The sequence below is a fragment of the Ambystoma mexicanum genome, chromosome 7p, assembly GCF_040938575.1.
Source record: "Ambystoma mexicanum isolate Mex_15411 chromosome 7p, UKY_AmexF1_1, whole genome shotgun sequence".
NCBI classification, from domain to species: Eukaryota; Metazoa; Chordata; class Amphibia; order Caudata; family Ambystomatidae; genus Ambystoma; species Ambystoma mexicanum.
Window position 1 is genome coordinate 178,900,481 of NC_090939.1, and position 22,248 is coordinate 178,922,728.

General features: G+C 48.2%; 1 protein-coding gene across 1 annotated transcript in view; it reads right to left on the reverse strand.

Moving 5' to 3' along the window:
• UMODL1 (uromodulin like 1) overlaps positions 1-22,248 on the reverse strand; it is a 482,641-nt gene that overhangs the window by 253,862 nt on the left and 206,531 nt on the right. Inside the window, exons 8-9 of the mRNA XM_069636212.1 lie at positions 4,725-4,770; positions 4,396-4,436 (exon numbers count right to left, since the gene is read on the reverse strand). Of these exons, the coding sequence (XP_069492313.1) occupies positions 4,396-4,436; positions 4,725-4,770 (87 nt within the window). The remainder of the gene's footprint in view (positions 1-4,395; positions 4,437-4,724; positions 4,771-22,248) is intronic.

Genomic DNA, 22,248 nt, shown 5'->3' on the forward strand with positions numbered 1-22,248 from the left:
CATGGTGGCTGGGGGGTGGGGGTGGCAGGGGGACATGAGTGGGGGCCTGGTGGGGGCTGCCCATGGTGGCTGGGGGATGGGGGTGGTGGGAGACATGAGTGGGGGCCTGGTGGAGGGTGCCCCTGCACTGCTGGGGGGTGGGGGTGGTGGGAGACATGGGTGGGGGCCTGGTGGAGGGTGCCCCTGGTGGCTGGGTGGTGGGGGTGGTGGGAGACATGAGTGGGGGCCTGGTGGAGGCTGCCCCTGGTGGCTGAGGGGTGGGGGTGGTGGGAGACATTAGTGGGGGCCTGGTGGAGGCTGCCCCTGCACTGCTGGGGGGTGGGGGTGGTGGGAGACATGAGTGGGGGCCTGGTGGAGGCTGACCCTGCACTGCTGGGGGGTGGGGGTGGTGGGAGACATGAGTGTGGGCCTGGTGGAGGGTGCCCCTGCACTGCTGGGGGGTGGGGGTGGTGGGAGACATGAGTGGGGGCCTGGTGGGGGCTGCCCATGGTGGCTGGGGGGTGGGGGTGGGAGACATGAGTGGGGGCCTGGTGGGGGCTGCCCATGGTGGCTGGGGGGTGGGGGTGGTGGGAGACATGAGTGGGGGCCTGGTGGGGGCTGCCCATGGTGGTTGGGGGGTGGGGGTGGGTGGGAGACATGAGTGGGGGCCTGGTGGAGGCTGCCCCTGGTGGCTGGGGGGTGGGGGTGGTGGGAGACATGAGTGGGGGCCTGGTGGAGGCTGCCCCTGCACTGCTGGGGGGTGGGGGTGGTGGGAGACATGAGTGGGGGCCTGGTGGAGGCTGCCCCTGGTGGCGGGGGGGGTGGGGGTGATAGGGGCCATGAGTGGGGGCCTGGTGGAGGGTGCCCCTGGATGCTGGGGGGTGGGGGTGCAGGGGGACATGAGTGGGGGCCTGGTGGAGGGTGCCCCAGGTGGCTGGGGGGTGGGGGTGGGTGGGAGACATGAGTGGGGGCTGCCCATGGTGGCTGGGGGGTGGGGGTGGCAGGGGGACATGAGTGGGGGCCTGGTGGGGGCTGCCCATGGTGGCTGGGGGGTGGGGGTGGTGGGAGACATGGGTGGGGGCCTGGCGGAGGGTGCCCCTGGTGGCTGGGTGGTGGGGGTGGGGGGAGACATGAGTGGGGGCCTGGTGGAGGGTGCCCCTGGATGCTGGGGGGTGGGGGTGCAGGGGGACATGAGTGGGGGCCTGGTGGAGGGTGCCCCTGGATGCTGGGGGGTGGGGGTGCTGGGTGACATGAGCAGGTGTGCAGGGTAGTCCCCTGTGGTGTGTGCTGCCTGCAGGGGCCGTGGAGGGTGTACAGGGAATACCTGGGAGCACACAGCCAAATCGCGTGTGGAATTTCCCGCGCACAACTGAAATCCACGTACCCTGACAAATCGCGTGTGGAACTTCCCGCGCACACCTGAAATCCACTTACCCGGCCAAATCGCGTGTGGGACTTCCCGCGCACCCCTGAAATCCACGTACACGGCCAAATCGCGTGTGGAACTTCCCGCGCACCCCTGAAATCCACGTACCCTGACAAATCGCGTGTGGAACTTCCCGCGCACCCCTGAAATCCACGTACCCGGCCAAATCGCGTGTGGTACTTCCCGCGCACCCCTGAAATCCACGTACACGGCCAAATCGCGTGTGGAACTTCCCGCGCACCACTGAAATCCACGTACCATGACAAATCGCGTGTGGAACTTCCCGCGCACCCCTGAAATCCACGTACCCGCCCAAATCGCGTGTGGGACTTCCCGCGCACCCCTGAAATCCATGTACACGGCCAAATTGCGTGTGGAACTTCCCGCGCACCCCTGAAATCCACGTACCCTGACAAATCGCGTGTGGTACTTCCCGCGCACCCCTGAAATCCACGTACACGGCCAAATCGCGTGTGGAACTTCCCGCGCACCACTGAAATCCACGTACCATGACAAATCGCGTGTGGAACTTCCCGCGCACCCCTGAAATCCACGTACCCGCCCAAATCGCGTGTGGGACTTCCCGCGCACCCCTGAAATCCATGTACACGGCCAAATCGCGTGTGGTACTTCCCGCGCACCCCTGAAATCCATGTACACGGCCAAATCGCGTGTGGAACTTCCCGCGCACCACTGAAATCCACGTATCCTGATAAATCGCGTGTGGAACTTCCCGCGCACCCCTGAAATCCACGTACCCGGCCAAATCGCGTGTGGAACTTCCCGCGCACCCCTGAAATCCACGTACCCGGCCAAATCGCGTGTGGAACTTCCCGCGCACCCCTGGAATCCACGTACACGGCCAAATCGCGTGTGGAACTTCCCGCGCACCCCTGTAATCCACGTACCCTGACAAATCGCGTGTGGAACTTCCCGCAAACCCCTGGAATTCACATGCCCTGCCAATTCGCGTGTGAGACTTCCCGCGCACCCCGGTATACACGCACACGTATTTTTTGTCAGCGGGTGTCCGTGTTTGTGGGTACCCCTTTGCACGTCATTTGTCCTGGAGGGCCACAGTATGGGACATTCATCATGGCAGTATATAGGTGCTATTTGTTGGCGCACCTTTTGGCGCACATTTCTTCCAGGCACAGAGACGCTACCGCCTGCTTTCTGGTTTGAGCGTGCGCTTTTTTGCCCTATTCTATTCCATGAATACGTGTTGTAGGCGAGCGTGTGGGCGTTCCGCGCACTTGTACCCTGTACTTCCCCCGTGACGCCCACATTTTGGCAAGTTGTTCCCCATTCCGAGTGTTACGCCCCGTGTTCCGCCTACTTTTGTATTGTGCGCCGCGCTATGTGCGATTTTCGCTGTGGCCTGTGCGATTTTCGCTGTGACCTGGCGCACGAAGTTAGATGGCCTGTGCGCCAACGTGCGCCGCGCACTTTATTATCGCACATCCGATGGTTTTCTCGCGCACGGCCTTCCATGAATCGATGTGTGCTGCTTTTCGTGCGATTTTCGCTATTCCACTGCGATTCGCACGTTTTTGGCCACTTGCGCCGCGCTAATTATTCCATGAATCGGCCTGTTAGTTGCTTTACCTGCCAGGAAAGGATATATCTTTATTTGAAATTCAAATTGAATCTATTACCCAGTGTGGACATTTTGGGACCCAGGCTAGGCATATCGAGTACCTCTAGATTTTGTAGATGGTGTGAACAAAACTCAAAGCCTGAAACCTTAAAATATGTATTGATATACAGTCTTTAATTAAGCATGAACCATGCACTTTAAGGATTGCATATATATGGATTGTGAGATGGCTGATTACTGTCCCCTGGGGCGGCCGGTCCTCTCCTACCTATCCTCTTGAATACGGCGTACCCCAAGGTTCGGTACTTGGTCCATTCCTCTTCTCTCTTTACACCTCCCTCATTCCCCCTGTTATCTCCTCGTTTGGCATCTCCCACCACTTCTATGCCGACGACACTCAACTCTTTATCTATTTCTCCTCCTTCTCATCTGACCTTCACCAAAAACTCTCTTCCTGCCTTACTGCCATTAAGAACTGGATGGCTGCCCACTTTCTCTCTCTTAACACTGACAAAACCGAAGTTTTATTCTTTCCCTGTAACTTTCTGCGCCCTCCCTCCCCTCCCCATTCACTCACTTTCCTCCCTCCAGTCTCCCTATCTCTCTTCAAGCTCGTAATTTAGGCATTCTCTTTGACTCCTCTCCCTTCTTCTCCCAACATATTTCCCTCACTTCCCGCACCTGTCGCTACCACCTCTTCAATATTCGCAAAATCCGCCCTTCTCTCACTTTCCATGCTAATAAACTCTTAATCTCCTCCCTCATCTTCTCCCGCGTCTTCTACTGCTCTTCCCTGCTCTTTGGACTTCCTACTTCTCATCTTGCCCCTCTTAAATCCATCTATAACTCTGCTGTCCGTACCCTCTGTCGCCTACCACCCGTGACTCCATCTCTACCTCTCTCTTTTACCTTGGCTGGCTTCCTTTTCATTCGCAACTTAAATTTCAATTTCTCTGCCTTGTCTTCAAATCTCTCCATGGTCTCGCTCCCCCTTATCTCTCCTCCCTTCTCTCCTTCTACTACCCCTCCCGTTCCCTTCGGTCCACTGATGTCACGACTCCTGCCCTTGGCCTGGGGTGTCAGACCATGTGGGGTGCACCCAGTACCTCCATCGGGGCCTCAAGGGCCTGGACATTTGCCCCCAGACTCACTTGGAGTAGGTGCTGGCGCTTTTGGCGCCAGGCTCATATGAAAAGCCAATAATCTGGGCCCATAAAGGCATTTGTACAACAACATGGATGCTCTCACATGGCTCAGTTCCATAACTGAGCCATGCGGTCTAGCATTTTGGGTGTGGCAGGCCCAGGGACACCTGGGATACCTGCAGGCTATTTAAGCCACGCCCGGATTGCAGAACACGTTGCTCTGCTTGCTGCAGCGTGACGTTTACCGCTGTCAGCTGGAATATTCCTCCGCTCGCCGGACCAGATCCTGCAAGAACAAAGAGAAGAAACCATTAGTATTCGCTTACCTTTTGGAATCAGCGCTCGTACTCTGCTCCTGGATCCCGAACAGTCAACATCTCAGCGGATCTCGCTCCATCAAGAAAACCACTACCTGAGAAAAGAAACAGAGAAAAGAAACATCAGTAAGCGTTTATTCTTCACTTTCAAAAAGCACTCGCTTAGCGGCATAGATCAACTTCCAACTCCGGCAGAAGAACAGAAAGGCTAGTTCCAACTTAGAGTGCCAGTAAGCAGTTCGCTCACCACTACTCACCGCTCTCCATCTTCTTGGCACACGTATTCCGGGTCAACACCGCAGCCTGCAAGAAAGACAATATAACAGGTTAGCACAAGAACAGCATATAGCGCCACGCTACGCGCTTTCTTATCATCTCATGCACAACTGCGTGACATCACGAGGACAGCGTCCCCACTTGTAAACAAAGGAAGAACTAAATAGAGACTACTACAAAAACAAAGAACACACAGTCAATACAGACTTACCTGAAAAACGGAGTCGCAGCAGGCCTGGTCTCCGTAGAGTCGCTCCAGTGAAGTAACTAGGCAGTGACAAGCCAATCTCAACCCACCCCTGCACCAAGTGGCAGGACAGAGAGCACACCTTATCAAGAAGCAAGGTGAGAAGTGCGCCAGGGGGGTTTTTGGGTCCATATGGGAGGAGGGCCCGGGCCAAAGGAGACAACCAAGCTAAAATCTAACTACTGTGTTTCAGACCTGGTCTCCAGTCGCACAAGGGTCCAAAGGAAGCGGTCCAAGGGTGAAACAGTTTGGACTGGGTGGCGCCCCCGTGGATACCAGGTGAGCGTTATAGCTGACCATTTCCTTCTCACTGTACCTCTGTCCACTTGTGCCTCCTCCCGTTTCTGCTCCTTCCAACTCCTAGCACCTCTACACTGGAACTCCCTTCCTCTTGCTATCTGTTCTACCCCCACCTTCACCTCAATCCACACCTCCCTTAAATCTCTCCTCCTCCATTCTCCTCCTTGAAACTCCTTCCCCCTTCTTCTTCCCTCCTTATTCTTTCCCCCGACTATCTCCCCCCTCCGCTAACTCCCTCCTCTCACCCTGCCCTTCCCTCCTCCTACCCTTCTCCACCACCCCCATCCACTCCCACTCCCCTTTTCTCCCTATCCCCTTCAGTTAATTGCTCTTCTCACTGTTTTGTTGATTGGCTCATAATGTAATTGCTTCAACCATTATATTGGTTATTTTATGTATTATGTTGTTCCGTTGTACAGCGCCTTGTGTAAGGCGCTTTATAAATCAATAAAAACAAAATACAATACAAATACAAAAGTCTAGGGAACAAATAAGGTACAGCTTAAATAATAACAGGAGTGACGTTGTGAGGTTAAGAAATGGCCAAGAGTAGGCCAAAATAAACAGAAATATACATTCTACTAATAATGACCCTCCTGTTTACTGGAGCAACATTGCAGCTATGCATGTAATTCTGTGCACAGCCGCACTCACACATACCAGTGTTTCAATCCATTGTATGCAGAAGCGTGCTATCATTTCCGTCAGGGCAGTAGTTTGGGCTTCTGATTTTAGCAATGGAGAGAGATAATTCGACACTGTAGGTTTCATGGCACTCAACCATATATTTCTAGGGCCCAGGTTCTTTGGCTAACCTGCACTGTGATGGAATGAAGCCCTGTCTATTGTGGGCGTTATGCGTTATAAATCCTGCATTAAAAAAACATATATGTAAATGCTGAAGCAGCAGACACCTGTGACAAGCAATGCAACAGCACCATTATTAGTATTTGTTCTCACAATTCTAATCCCAAAAGACACAAGGCCATCTCCAAGCTGCATTCAATTCTATGACCACAATGCCGCCGACAGGCCAGCACATTACAACTCTTCAATTAGCATTCACCAAAACCGACTTCAGTCAGTAAATTACAGATGCAGCACATTTTATTTTCTCCAGTATAAGTAACAAGTATTGGTACCAAAGAAGGGAATAGTTTCTTACCTGTAACTCCATTTCTCCAGCATTGGTATCTTTCATGGATTCACATGCTTTGAATATTCCCCGTCGTCAGGCTGGGAATCCCCGGTACATTATATAGACCCTTTCCCGTAGGAAAACTTTTTCGACGCTTATGTGTCCTATCCACCTCGTTTTGTATCATGCGTGCCCGTACCGTCAGGACGTCATGATATAAATACAGGCCCCGCCCCCGCGCTCCCTCAGATTTCGGCCCCCAAAGTAGTGGGGAAACCGGTTTGCATGTTCAGGGGAGGCAGGTGGGCGCATGTGAATCCATGAAAGATACCAATGCTGGAGAAATGGAGTTACAGGTAAGAAACTATTCCCTTCTCCAGCATTGGATCTTTCATGGATTCACATGCTTTGAATAGATTACATAGCAGTACCACCCCCAAGAGGAGGCGTGCATGCAAACCCATATACTTTTTTCACAAAGGCCGTTCCCTATGATCATGTATACATCAGTAATAGTTAACATAGGAAAACGAACCACATACAGTCATAAATTCCACAGGATGCAACCCCGCAGCCGGGGCTTACCTTATTGGAATAGGTGTCGAAGCACTGCCTGTCCCATCCGGGTGTCTTCGGCATGTTGCTGCGACAGGCAGTAATGGCGGGTAAAGGTGTGTGTAGCCGCCCAGGTAGCCGCCATGCAGATGTCCCCTAGAGGGACTCCGGCCCACAGTGCCGTCGACGATGCCGCTGCTCTAGTTGAATGAGCTCTTGGCCGTCGTAGAAGAGGCTTCCCTGCCCTGGAATGGCAGTACGAAATGGTAGATGACACCCATCTTGATAGTCCTTGCTTTGAAATGGCTTTTCCTCTAGCACCCAACCCATAGGCCACAAACAGCTGTCTCGTTTCTCTGAACGGTTGCGTACGATGAAGATAAAACTTGAGAGCCCTTTTTACATCCAATGTGTGTAGCATGCGCTCCGCTCCCGAGCATGGCTCCGGAAAAAACATAGGCAACACGATAGAAGAGTGTTTATGAAACACCGAAGGAGCTTTTGGTATGAACTGTGGGTTAGTGGCTAGGACTACCTTGGTCTTGAAAAATCGTAAGTATGGTGGGTCCACCATTAGAGCCTGAACTTCTGAAATACGTCGGGCTGAAGTGATGGCCACCAGGAAGGCCAATTTCCACGACAGAAACTTTAGAGACGATGATGACATTGGCTCAAACGGAGGTTTCATAAGAGACGTTAAGACCAGATTGAGGCTCCACTCCGGTGGAAATTTCTTCTCTGGAGGGAAACTCCGAAAGAGGCCTTTAAGGAAGTGCTTAATCAGGCGGTCGCTGAACAATGGTGCCGAGTGCCGTCGACGAGTAAACCTGGAAATGGCTGCTAGGTGTACTTTTATTGACGACACCGACAGGCCCTTTTGAGCTAATAACAGCAAGTATGGAAGGAGCTGTTCCGGCCTAATCGATTGCGGGGCCAAACCTGGTTGATCCTTACACCATTGACAGAACCTTTTCCATTTGTACGCGTATGAGGCGTTTGTGGAAGGTGCTCTTGCCGCTTGCAGGATACGTCGACAGTCCTCCGGAATCGTTAGCCGACCAAATTCGGCGAAGTCAGGAGCCAGGCCGTCAACTTGAGGCTGTCCGGGTCGTGATGCCAAACGACACCCTCCTGTCGAGACAGAAGGTCGGGGGTCTTCTGGAATCTCATCGGTTCCGCCGCCGCTAAGTGTAGTAGGTCTGAAAACCACACCTGTCTGGCCCAGTATGGGGCCACCAGAATTACCCGACATGGATACCTGAGGATCCATTGCAACGTCCTCCGGACAAGGGGAAAAGGAGGGAATGCGTACAGGAATTTGTTCGTCCATGGGAATGAGAACGCATCCCCCAGTGAGCCCTGCTGAGGCCATCTGCTTGCGTACTGATGGCATTTCTTGTTGTTCTTCGTTGCAAACAGGTCTATGGAAGGGTGTCCCCATTCCTTGAATACTTGTTGAAGTTGTTGGTCGTTCAGCACCCATTCGTGAACTTCGTTCATTTCTCTGCTGAGGGCATCGGCTTCCACGTTTTTCACTCCTGGTAGGTGAAACGCTAAGATTTGCATGTTGTGTTGCAGGGCCCAATGCCAGATTTTCTGTGCCTCCGTCGATAGGGACCTGGAACGTGTCCCTCCTTGTTTCCTCAAGTAGAACATCGTAGTGGTGTTGTCCGTCATGACACGCACCACCGAGTCCCTCAGTTGCGGAAGAAAAGACTTCAGAGCCCATCGCACTGCTCTCAGTTCTAGCAGGTTGATATGCAGGGAGGACTCCTGCAAAGACCACTGGCCTTGTACCTGTAACATATCCAGATGAGCTCCCCATCCGCTCAGCGATGCATCCGTCACCACCGTCTTTTGGAACTCTGGTTCCAGTAGAGGCATCCCTTTCGTTAGATGAGTAGACACTTTCCACCAGCCGAGTGCTTGAACTAGTTGTTCGTCGACGACCAGTCTGTCGGACCAGCGACCTCTGCTCTGCGCCCAACGGTCCGCTAGAAATTCCTGGCAAGGCCTCATAAACAGACGGCAGTTGTTTATTAACGGAATGCAGGACGACATGGTCCCTAGCAGGGACATGTACTTGCGCACAGAGACTTTGGTACCGCCTCTCCATTCCGACGCCTTGTTTTGAAGTTTCTGAATTCTTTCGCTGGATGGTTTCACCAGGCTTGTGTGTGTATGAAACTCCGCTCCTAGAAAGACCAAGGTCCTCGAAGGCTCTACTGAGGACTTGTTGAAGTTTATTGCGAAGCCCAGTTCCTGTAAGATGGACATTGTGGCTCGTAGACTGTCTCGTGTTTGTTCCTTGGATGACCCTCTGACTAGCCAGTCGTCTAGATATGGATAGACATGATGACCATCCTTCCTTAAATGGGCCGCTATAGGGGCCAAGCACTTGGTGAACGTCCTGGGGGAGGACTTGAGCCCGAACGGGAGGACCTTGAACTGAAAATGCTTTCTCCCGACGACGAATCTTAAATATTTCCTGTGTCGTGGGCGTATTGGGATGTGAAAATAAGCATCCTGAAGGTCTAGTGATGATAGATAGTCCATGGGTTGCACCGATCTGATAACCTCTTGGAGTTTTAGCATTTTGAATTTTTGGCTCTTTAGCCACTTGTTGAGTACCCTCAGGTCGAGAATGGGCCTCCATTTGCCGTTTGGCTTTTTGACAACAAAGAACCTGGAATAAACTCCTTGGCCTTCCTGTGCCACAGGAACTCTCTCTACCGCCCCTTTTCGCAACATAAGCGCCGCCTCTTGTCGTAGGATTTGGAGGTGGGGCTGTGTCGAGAATAAAGGAGGAAGACGCGGAGGCTTGTCTTTGAATTGCAGCGCATGACCCATGCGAATCGTGTCTAGGACCCATCGATCTTTGGTGATGCATTTCCATCGGTCGAAGTGATGAGAGACTCGACCCCCCAGGACGTTCCAAAGGCCGTCATTGGTTGCTGGTTTGCTTGTTCTTCGTTGACGACGGACCTGAGCCTCGCCGCCTGGAGGCTTGATAGTCCCTGCTTCCACGTGCCGACTGGGACGCTCGTCTGAACCCTTGTGAAGAGTACGAGGGCCTGTTAAATCCACGGTTCCTCGAGGCTCCAAAGCGGGAGTTTCCAGAAGCACCTCTGAAGGGGCGAAAAGAGCGAAAATTTCTACCCGTTTGAAGGGCGCCGAGGGACCTAGCAGTATCCGTGTCTTCTTTCATCCCTTTCAGCGCTTCATCAACCTTTTCGCCAAACAGGTGCTCCCCTTCGCATGGCATGTCCAGGACTTTGTACTGTACTTCAGGACGGAAAGTAGTACATTTGAGCCACGCTTGTCGACGAAGCACTACTCCATGGTTGATTTGTTTGAAACCAGACTCTGCTAGGTCAACTGCGATATTAATAGCGTGGTTCGAGGCCTCTTCGCCGTCCCGCACCAGTAACATAGCTGCTTTCCGGTGTTCATCTGGCAGGTGTTCTAGGATAGGGGCTAATTTGTGCCACATTTCCCTATCATATCGTGACACGATCGCTAAGGAATTGGCTGCTCTTACTGTCGTCGCTCCGACCGAGAGCACCTTCTTTCCAAATGCGTCCTGCCTCCTAGCCTCGCTTTCCGGTGGCGTTGAACATTTTTGCTGGACCCTGGCCTTCCTAGCCGCTGCCGCCGACACCACCGAGTCAGACAGAGGCTGTGATGTTAGACATTTTGGAGTGGACTCCGGAGCTTTAAACTTTTTCTCGATCCGTCCCTTTATGGCTGGTTCCGAGAACGGATGGCGCATCGTCTTGAGACCTTCTTGCCACACGTGGTCAAGGATTGGGATGGCAAATACCGATTTTCTCCTTTGACCCATATGGTCAAAAAGGAAACAGTCTTTCCTCTGCTCCTCAGGAATCAAGCCGAATTCGGAACACGCTTTCCCCATCATTGCATGGAAGGCTCCCACATCATCAGGGGGAGATGGCTGTGTCTGGCTCCTCGTAGACTCCAATTCTACATCCGAATTTCATGTCGGGTCCCTCGACGGTGACAGGGAGATGTCTGACCCCGAGTCATCACGTATAGAGTCGGACTCCGACAACTCACCCTCCTCCTGAGCTCGAGGACGATCTTTCACCGCCTGGGGAGCCGATGGGTGATTCGTCGACGAGCGAGCCGTACAAGTTTGCTCGTCGACGGAAGGTACAGACAAAAGTGACGATGACGTCCCAGGTTGAGGGAACTGGGTATCCAGCCGCTGTAGTAGCTTCTGAAGAGTATTAAGCACATCCAGAGACAAAACTGTCTGGGGGTTCAGTAACGTGGATGATATAGGTACCATACCCCCGCTCGCACTCGCCGTCGTCGTCGACGTGGAAGGCCGTAAGCCTAAATCCGATGGCTGCAGAACCATGTCACCTTCCCCTTCCGCCGAGCAGGCCGTGTCTGGCTGCAGTAAGACCTCAGGGGGGATCGGGTCATAGACCTCAGGCAGCCAAGCCATAGACTGAGTCTCCGTCGACGAAGGAATCCCAACCGCTGCTGCTTGAACGGTAATAGGCATCGTCAATGACACCGAGGTCGACGAGGAAGTCGTCGTCGTCGAGCCCTTAGACTTCGTCGTCGATTTCGATGCCGACTTCCCGGCTGAAGCTTCTCGACTCACGGAAGACCTGGGATGGTCCCCTGAGGAGGATTTAGACAGCGCTAGCCTCTCCGTCTTAGATGATGAGGAGGAGGAGGGCTTTTTATGTGACGAGGAGGATCCAGCATGTTTCCCCTTATGCTTGTCCTCAGCGCGAATTTCTGCTGGCCGCACCTTCTTCGATGGAGGCTCCGACTTGCTCCTGGAGGCCGTGGAGCCAACTTCCGAAGCCGGGTAGGCACCCGCTCCGTCATTAAGCCAGTCGACCAGCCTTCTTTTACGGTCCTTAAGGGTTTTTTGGGAGAAACCCTGGCATATCTCACATGTCTCCGCCGTGTGGTGCGGGTGGAGACAGTAGATACAGTCCATGTGGCCGTCTCCTTCATAAACCTTTTTGAGGCCACAGGTTGCACATGGGCGAAATAACACCTTTCCAGACATAATTCTCCAGAATTTGAACTTCGCTTACGCGAAACAGACAAAAAATAAAAAAAAACAACCTAGTTTTCACTAGTAGTAACCACGAGGATCCCACTGCTTTGAAAGACGGTTGAAATCTGAGGGAGCGCGGGGGCGGGGCCTGTATTTATATCATGACGTCCTGACGGTACGGGCACGCATGATACAAAACGAGGTGGATAGGACACATAAGCGTCGAAAAAGTTTTCCTACGGGAAAGGGTCTATATAATGTACCGGGGATTCCCAGCCTGACGACGGGGAATATTCAAAGCATGTGAATCCATGAAAGATTCAATGCTGGAGAAGACGTATTAACATATCTATACACATATTCGATTCACTTTACCCCCTTATATAAATGTGAGATCGCGCACGTCTATGTTCTGTGCATGTGATTTGAATGTAGGCTAAAATGAACTGGATCAGACTTCGGTAGGTCTTAATTAGGAGAATGGCATTATCAATAGAGAGGCTGCAGAATTTTATCTCACCCACCCCACACAGAAGAATGGATTTCAGAATGTGATTAAACAACGATGAATACTTTTCCTCTTATCACATTGTCTGTAGCTTTTACATGTGCAGAAGAGAAGGGAGGGGTCATCGCACTTCAAATACTTTTGACAGCAATTTCGTTTTTGTCTTATAATTTCCAACAGCAACATCAAATCAATGCAACCAAGCTCATTGGGATCTACGCTCTGTGGCATATTTGGTCATCATTTTATGAAATATTAAGGATTTAATTATTAATAGTTGTACACAAGTGACATTTGGTGTCGAAATGAAGCAATCTTTTTTAATCTGTGCAACATACTTGGTGCCACATGTCTACCTATTTTGCTCACTAATTTATATTAATTTTTGTTTTTAAATGTAAAATCAATGGTGACTTATAACTGCTTAATGGACATGATATAAGAATTTCACTTACATGATCTGCTCTGTTTTTCCACTTGAGTGTGCCAGTGCTCCAGCACAGTTACATCAGGCTTGGAAGTGGTTTCCACAAGCCCATGTAAGTCTTATGTATGTGCTGCAGCCACATCACTCAAACAAGCAAACCTTTATGAAGGGCTCAAGAGAAGAGTGATGTGACAGGCGCCATTATTCTCTGCATAACTTGGCTATCTGGCAAAGTTTATTGGGTCCTGTATGGTTCACAGTGTCATTTTTAATGGGCAAAGTTGTCTTTGATGCTCCAACTTAAAGAATCCTGGTTCAAACTATCAGATAAGAATCTCTTGGATGACCACGATTATGCCTCACTTTGAAACCTTTTAGAATGTTCTTATTACATTTTACTTCCCCACAGCGTTTTCCAAAGTGTGTGGTTGCACTAAGGTGAAACCCTGGACAACTCAAATCAGCAAAATGTAGGAGAGAAATAAATACCCAGCTTTTCAATTTACAGGAAGTGTGGCTTTCCAAATCATATGCATTATGTAACATATTGGTTTGAATCAATTCAATATTTCATTATGGCTTTGTACAATGGTCAGACAGTACTTAATAAATAATTTACATAGACATGTCTTTGAAACAATGAAGGCACTGACACGTTTATTCCATATGTCACTACTATGAACCTTTTAAAATATGTTAATGTTCTTTTCTTCTTATAGAACATCTTGCTCACAAGCATGTATACAGTCTGCGTGGCTAAGTTTGGAAGATGGGGCTGGCCCAGCTTTTGGATGCAAAGGGGCTTTCTTAATCTTCTGTTGTTGCAATTAAAGTTGCTGCAAACGCATTGCTTTTGGACTTGCTTGCATGCATGTTCATGGCGAGAGTGTGAAAATCTGAAACAGTTTAGGGGGTATCTCCATGTCTTACCTTCTTTTTAGGCACAATACATTTTTATACAATTGAATCATATGCACCACATTTAAAAGAAGCAGCACATTATTTTGTATTTTCACCGCTATCCCACAAGGAAACAAATGACTGATGAAAATGTCTACATTTAGGCAGTGTCCTTTGTCATTATGGTTTCCCACAGTTATGGGAGAGGTAACCAGTGCAGTGCTGATAAGCAGGGAAGGCCAGTATGGTAACGAGCGAAGTGCAGCACAATTATTGTAACTGGCATAGAGACTCATCACACCCACCCACTGTCTCTCTACTGCACCCTCTTTCTCCCACGCACCTATAACCTCTCTCCTATCTGGTCATCCCTTCCCAGAACTTCTGTACTGAACATTTCTTACCTCTCAACTCACCCTTATGTGCAGGCAGGCATAAATCGAGGGTACACTTTGGCAGACGCTGTCCCCCTTGGGGGATTTTTAGACTGGGAGTAAAAATAAAAGGTAGCATGCGCTATACATTTAAACTGTTTGTTTAGGGGGATTTGAACCAAGGTTATCTTGGTCCCCGGCTAGACAAATGTCCACTGACCACATGAATGCATGATAAAAAAAGAAATAGGAAATGTTTCATATTTGGATTTGGTCCTGCAGAACATATTTCAATTCCGATTCTTGGGTTCAAAAGGTGTCTGCCTTCAAACTTTGCCAGTAAGTTATTGGAAACTCTTTTTTGGGATTTTTTTCTGGGGTGTTGATGAATGCTTGTCTGAAAGGCAAATGCTAATTTGTCCTGTGCTCTTTCTTCAATTAGGACCGGCCAATTTAATTAATTTTGCATATTTCACTTTAAGATATGTTCACTTCCTGTGATGTCACTTCCCGTGATGTACGTTAATGAGACACACACCTTTTATTTTAGGACCTGTGCTGTATTTGCAGATTGACATCTGCCCTGGTCTGTTTTGCAGCATCCCTGTCATCCACATGCTCCTTGTCCCCCTCTAGATTAGCACCCGTGCTCTAATGTGCACTCACTCGCTTTCTCATTTGAAAACACCTTTGCTCTATCTCACGCCCTCACACACTTGTACCCTGTCTCTCTTGCAGCTCCGCACATACCCTTTCACATACTTGGATCCTGTTTCTATTGTGCAATTGCCCAGACACTATTCCTTTATCTTGCACTTTGGCACCCTAACTCCCACGTTGACACTCTTGCGTACACAATTGTAACAGATCGGCATCTGTCAAGCAGCCCGTTGTCTCACTCGAGTTCAGTATCACATCGCAACAGGTTGTGATCGCCAATGGCACAAAGCAACGATCCTACTCTTTTTTGTTTAACCTGTTTAGTCTTTTAGTCTAAGTAGCTTTGTTGGCCTTTTTGTGTATGTCTTCAAAGTACAGTTGCATAACCCTGAGTAGATTTGTGTATACAGACAATAAAGGCAAGCATTGACAAGGCAATGAACAAGCTAAACCTTCTCATCTCGCCTTCCGTAAAGCAATCAAAACTAGACTGTTTGCCTAAACCTTACACATCTCGACTCTTAAGGCCCTACCTAGCCACTGATACATGTCTAATGAATGACAAACAACTGTATACTAGTTACGTCTAACTCTGCGTATCATGAATCAAACAAACTGTACTCATTCTCACTGTATCATGATATGCAGCCTAACATGTGACCCTATGCTGCACGATCACACCTGTAACTAATCCTATAGTTCTAAACTCAGGTATGGGCTAATGTAACCACGCCAATGTAACTGTACATGTTATCAGGTGGGCTAATGTAACCTAGTCACATCGCCTTGTATTGTAACTATGTCATCTTCTTGTAACAAAGCCTCGATGCCCCTGGGCTGTGTGCGTGCTTTATAAATGCAAATAAATAAATAAAAATAAAAATAGCAATAGACATAGTAAAAAGCTGTTGTACACTGCAGTGAACAGAGATCTTTTATAAGTTGCCTACTCTCATTGTTTGTCTTCAAATACTGACTAGCAAACACTATGTAGGCCCAAACATGTACTGCATTGATGCCTATAAACAGCAACCTGTAAACTCCAAAGGTATCGGCTCAGCCAATGCTTGTTTATTTTTAGATGGCAGGTCTGGGTGTCATCCATGCTGTTTCCAAATGTCTTGTAGCAGCCATGGCTGTTCAAGATAAACAGAAACAAATTGCTGTCTCTTCAGAAAGTATAAAGGAAAAGTTGAGTCTAAAGCTACCCCTTCCTCTCGTGTCCGGACCTTGCGTCACCTATAAGATAAGTGCAGATGTGGAACACATGCTGCACTGAGCCACACACATGAGCAGCTTTCTGGACAGAATGATGGCATAACGCGCTGTCTGTAGAATAACGCAGAGTTCTTGCTTTAATATGCAAAGCAGCTACCAGAGAAATCTATTAAAGAATAGGATGATAACAAATGCTTGTGTTGTGCACTCTGACACATAACTTTTCTCTTGCAGAGGCCAGAAATAACAGACAGGTAACAGAAGAAGACCAGTTACAAGTGTATAGGATATCCACAAAGTATCAGAACACCAGCACTGAAAGGTCAGTAGCTATTCTATAATATCATGAAGATGCACTATCACTCTAGCGCATCCAAGGTACTATAACAATGAATACATGTCATTGCTACAGGTTTCACCCCACGAAGCTAAGAAGAGACCAAATTGGGAACAAAAAAAACCCCTGTAAATGGAAAGAAGAAAGGTCCATCACCAAGAATCACTTAATTTCCCCAAAGTGTCTGAACAAGATTCAGTTCAGCAGTCCCCTATAACTTATTTATTTTATTTTTATTTTATTACAGATTTAACAAAGGGTTAGATGAACGATGTATGTCCCCCAATTAAGTTATTATATGTCCTGATGAAGGCCCAATGGAGGATCCATAAAGATAATCACCAGGATGTGCATCATCATAACAAGGGCCGAAACACCCTTTGTCAACAAGAAACTCCATAGAAACATCCTGCTGTGAAAAATACAAAGCAGAGAATACAACTAATTCACTTTAGCTGCTGGGCAATGCTTTGTACATGAACGACCATTGTAGAAAAAAAACTCCATCCAGATATGTGAATCAATCTGAACAGACCAACATTGGATGGATGTATTGAAAGCAGTTGTACTTGCATACCTTTACAGAATAATTATGACAAATCTTTCAGAATATGTTGCTTGCATGCGAAGAACACTCGTGTACTAAACCAACATTGCACGTGTGCACTTCAAAAAGCTGGGAGCCTTCTCCCCGCTTCTTGAACAAAATGCTAGGTTAAATGTCACGTGTTTGTGAAATTGTTTTCCGTTGTTGCAAATTGTGTTATGAAATATTGAAGAATACATTTGAACATGTTTTAACGTAACAGGACAATTGAGGGTCAGTCCAGCATTTATTCCACATCTGCACTTCTGTTATAGGTGACGCAAGGTCTGGACACGAGGGGGAGGGGCAGCTTTATACTCACAATTCCCTGCCTACAAGTATACGCCCCTCAGTAACAAAAATTAGAAATTAGGGGCTGACCCATGTTTTTTCAAGTCTTCTGAAAGTATTACTGATTTATTTAACATGGAACTTTTTTTAACCCAACTTGTTTATATGCTGCGATATGAGCCTGCTTGAGAGATCTGTGAGCAACCTACGTTCAAAGGTTCAAATCCCAGCAGGGCAAATGTAGCCCTCCATAAATATTTATGCTTGATATTATTTTTTTTAAATATCATAAGCAGTACATAACATGACAATCATATCAGCCGTAAATGAACCCGGAAATCAATACACAAGGAAGTACAGCAAGACGAAAACAGTGTACAATTACTTTTCGCTGCTTAATGTTGACCCTTCCCGGCACACAATCATGTTACCCACTCTAGTTCGACCTTAGCCACAACCATCACCCCCTCAATTCTGTCAAATATTTCCATCAAAAATTGTATTAATGCAAGCGTAAGCCCATGTGGCTGTCTTGCGTCTCTACCATAGCTCTTCTATCAAAACCATAGAGGTTGAGCTGATATAAGGTTTAAAACTTAAGATCCTTCAATTTGCCATTACCGGGCAGACCAAAACCAGATGCTCCATGGACTCCATTTTATTCCCACACAATCTGCATAAACGCAGTTCATGTGGGATTCCCAACTTGGTACCTATCACCTCAAGTGTTGGCAGACACTTTAACCTAAACTTGAGGTAAAAGTCTCAAAGTTTTTCTGAGGGGAATTTCCCCAAATATGGCCTGACCTCCCTCGTCGGGAGATATAACATTTCCTTCCCTCCATACAGCTTCAATCGTCCCAAGTCCTGCATATCAGAGATTCTGTCCATCTTTTCATTTTCTCTTTAAGTCCTGCATTAGATACAGCCCCATCAACTTCAAGAAGACTCATAAAACGCTCACACTTTCTTTTGAACTTATACAGGAAGAGATTAAATCCCTTGTCCATTTGAGTATTCAAGTAGAAGTCAATGTGCGGTTTGCCTGCTTTTGCCATCTTAAGAAACAAGATCAGACTCTGCTTAATTTACTGTGCCCACCAGGAAACCAACCCCATCTCTAGTCTGATTGAACTGATCGGAACTGAGATTGGTAACCCCAGTGTTTGCTTCAGGATCCTTCCCTTTAATTTGTCCAAGAAATACCTGTTCCTAAAATTCATTCATTTGTAGCCATACAAAATGGTTGCAGTGATTTATAACTTCTAGAACTCAATCAGAGGGATGATTGAGTATGCACAGAGTCTTCTTTTAATCGTTTGTAACATGGACAAACATGCACACACCATCCCTTCTATCTTCCTATGCTGTCTTATTTGTTTTGGCTTGTCCGAGATTAGAAAGCCCGGGTAAGCAATACAGTCTACCTTCTCTGCAGCTATATTGTTCATTATGCACGTATAGCTTTTCTGTTTTTTCACCCTGCTACAAATCATAACATACGATTTGGCAGGGTTTGTTGTAAGCCTATTTCGAGTAAGGTAGTCTGTAACACCTGTCAGCATCTGTTGCAGACCTGCTGGAGTATAATCTAAGAGAATCAAGTAATCGGTGTAGGCAATACATCCTACCATGAGATGTGACCAACGAGGGGCGTAACCAACCCAAGCCCTCATTTCTTCCCACAGGTCTGCTAAGCACAGGTTAAAAAGGGTGGGAGCTAGCACACACCCTTGGCGTACCTCCTTCCTTACTTTGATGACCCTGGAGAGCTTGCCTTTTATATTTAGTTTAACCTTCGTGGAATTGCCTGCATATATCATCTGAATCATATTCAGTAAGCCCGGGTCCATCCTCCATCCCCCATCCTGCCAGCTTCTTCCATAACAGAGAGGGGTCCACATTATCAAAAGCTGCCGATAGGTCTAATGTTGCCACATACAAAGTTCTAGATATGCACCCCCACACCCCCACCTCAGAAGCGCATGCGGCTAACACAAAGCATCTCTGTACAGTGCCAATTTCCCTGTGAAAACCCACCTGGAGGGGGTGTGGCCGGTGTGAGGCCTCAGCCCAACTTCTCACTTCTTCAATATCATGGTGGCGAATACCTACGAAGAAGTATCCAAAAGGGAGATGGGGTGGTAGCTCCACGGTGAGCCCCTATCTCCCTTTTTAGGAATAGAAACTAGAATGTATTTGCGATCAAGAAAGAGGGCATTCGCCAGTATGCGCTATCTGTTTAAACAGGTGGCACAATATGTCTGCCCAGAGAGAAGGATTATTTTTCAAAATCATGTTCGTCACCCCATCCGGGCCACGGGCCCGCAAATTATTTAGTTTGCTGATCACTGGTTCGATGTCTTCTTTTTCAAAGTGGCACGCCCATCCTGGGGTATCCCTGGGGTAGCTCCCTCCCTCAAGCTAAGATCGCTTGCCCCGCTAAACATATTCTGCACGAAATTCACCCATGCCTATTCAGATACGCTGCAAGATTGATCTGGGATTTTGCACTTTTGTTATTTAAAGTCCACCAAATGGACCATAAATCTTTCTTAGCGATGTTCCTTAATAGCTCTTGATTGGCCTGTGTACATTTCCTAAGTCTACACTGCCTGCACCAGGTTCTGTACATCTGAGTCAGAGACTTTTTCTCTTTTTGCTTGGCTCCCCATGTTTTGGACTGGCACTTAATGTTCTCCCTGATCTGTTTTCTCAGCAAGCGTTTTCTAAGGACAACCTCATTCAGTCCATTCTCACTCTTATTTTCCAGCTCTACCCTTCCTTGGATATGCTGCTCCTTCCACGCTCCCTGCCCCAGTCTGGATCTCAATGTCAGGAATCCTTCTGGGGTTGTGTTACTCCTCTTCTCTAGCAGTGAGAGGCTGTTCCACCAAGCAGCCATCTTCATATTAAGTTTGGGGTGTTCGCGCTAAACTGGGACAGCCTATTCTTTGAGCTCACTATGAATAGGTTTCTTCCCCTCAAAGACTCTGTATGCATCACAGAGTCTTCCCATGTCAAAGACAGGACCAGCATAGAATGATCAGTGAGATTATTTTTCCCTATCCCTAGGGTCTTCACCTCCACCAATTACACAAATGTGACAAAAAAGTAGTTAATTGTGGAGGTTGAAACCACATTCGCCCAGGTTTGCTCTGTTTCTAACTTAGCATTGCCCAGCCTATTGGTTTGTTTAAAACCCCATCTGGACAGAAATTGAGACCACTTACCCCCATTTTTGGCCTCTTTGTATATGTGCGCGCTATCTCCCCTGAGCTTGTGCGTGTCCCCGTCCTCCCACTCTCCTGGAGTCACATCACATTTACAGTTAAAGTCTCTTCCTACTATGATCAAGCTACCTGTATTTTCACTGTGCCAATCAAACAGAACATTATCATCCTCATTCAGTAATCTATCCACGGCACCTGTGAGGGCGTTGAAGTAGATATTAGTCAGAAGAACATGGATACTCTGACATTCCACCATATCAGTTACCTTTGCACCAACAATCCTTCCTCACATGTTCTATACTGCTGAACACCACAGAGTTTCTTAATGTTGGCAGACAATAATAGCACACCATAGGATGCCCTTTAAGTCCTTTCTTTGCATATTTGTAAAGAATCGTATAACCATCGAAAATGGGGGTGGTTCTTAACCATGTTTCCAGGATAAAGATGACATCAGCTCCCAAAAACCTTTCTACAATATCAGCATTCACAAAAGACTTGTGCCCACGAGAATTCCTGCGCAATAGCCTTAGCTCCCTCTTATTGGAAGCCCGGCTGGAATCTCGGCTCCAGTGGGAGGGCACTGGTAAGCCAGTCCCATCCCCAGGAATCAGAGTCTTGCCCAACCTGCCTGCGTTGATCACTTTCGAAAACACATCTTATAGTGAAATTATCATAATGTGCCTATTTTCCATTGTTGAATCTCACCTGGGCATTATAACTCTCATAGGCATGCAACAATATTTCTTCTTGGCACTCGCATATCATATTTTCAATGATCTTTGAGTAAAAGTGGACAACACATTTCCCCAAACGTGGATGGTCACATAAGTGCACACATTTGATGACTCTGGCAAAAATAGCCTTTAAGGCAGGATAAGAAAATAGCAAGGACAATACACAGCACGTCTTTGTCCTCATCAAACACAGATTCAAAGGTAATAGGGCGAATTCTAGTCATAAGCTGGCTATTATCCTGGTCACTTCCCCAGACCCCCCCATCTCCTGCCCTGTTCTCTTCGCAGCTCTCCCACATCATTCCCATCTGCACCTCCATTCCGAGAACCCTTTGGTGAATATTGCATGGGCCTCATACCTCCCCCTGATGCCTGTTCCAAAGCATGCTCTTTCGGAAAACATTTCTCTGTGCTAGCTTTCTGCTAGTGACCTCCCCCAACTCCTCTGATATTACTGAGGCTTCCGCAAAGGATATACAAGCTCCCTTGGGCCCCTTCTTTTTGACTGCTCCCCTCCATTTAGGTCCATTGTCATCACAATTAATTATGCACCCCGTATTTCTTTAAGAAGGCAAGCCCTCAAATCGCCACTTCCCTCTGAATAATAGCCTGCCCTGGGTCCTTTGGGAGTGATTTCAGAGTTCTTTCACCCACTCCTATGTTCCCCCTTCTAGGAGGTGTTTTACCATTCTTGTATGCACTAGACCTTTCCCTATGCAAAGGCCCAATATTCCGAAGGAACTTGTCCGACCCCAGATTTGAGGCTTTGGACCCATTCTTCATGTTTTTCGATTTTTTTGTTGGCATATTTATCCAAGCCACTTTTTTGCACTTCCCTCATCCCGCAATTCCTCAATTCCTCATTGGAGTCACTGGCTACAGTGCCCCTTCTTTCCTTTTGGACGATGTTCAACCTTTTTGTACTTCCTGCATCTCTTGGTAGACCC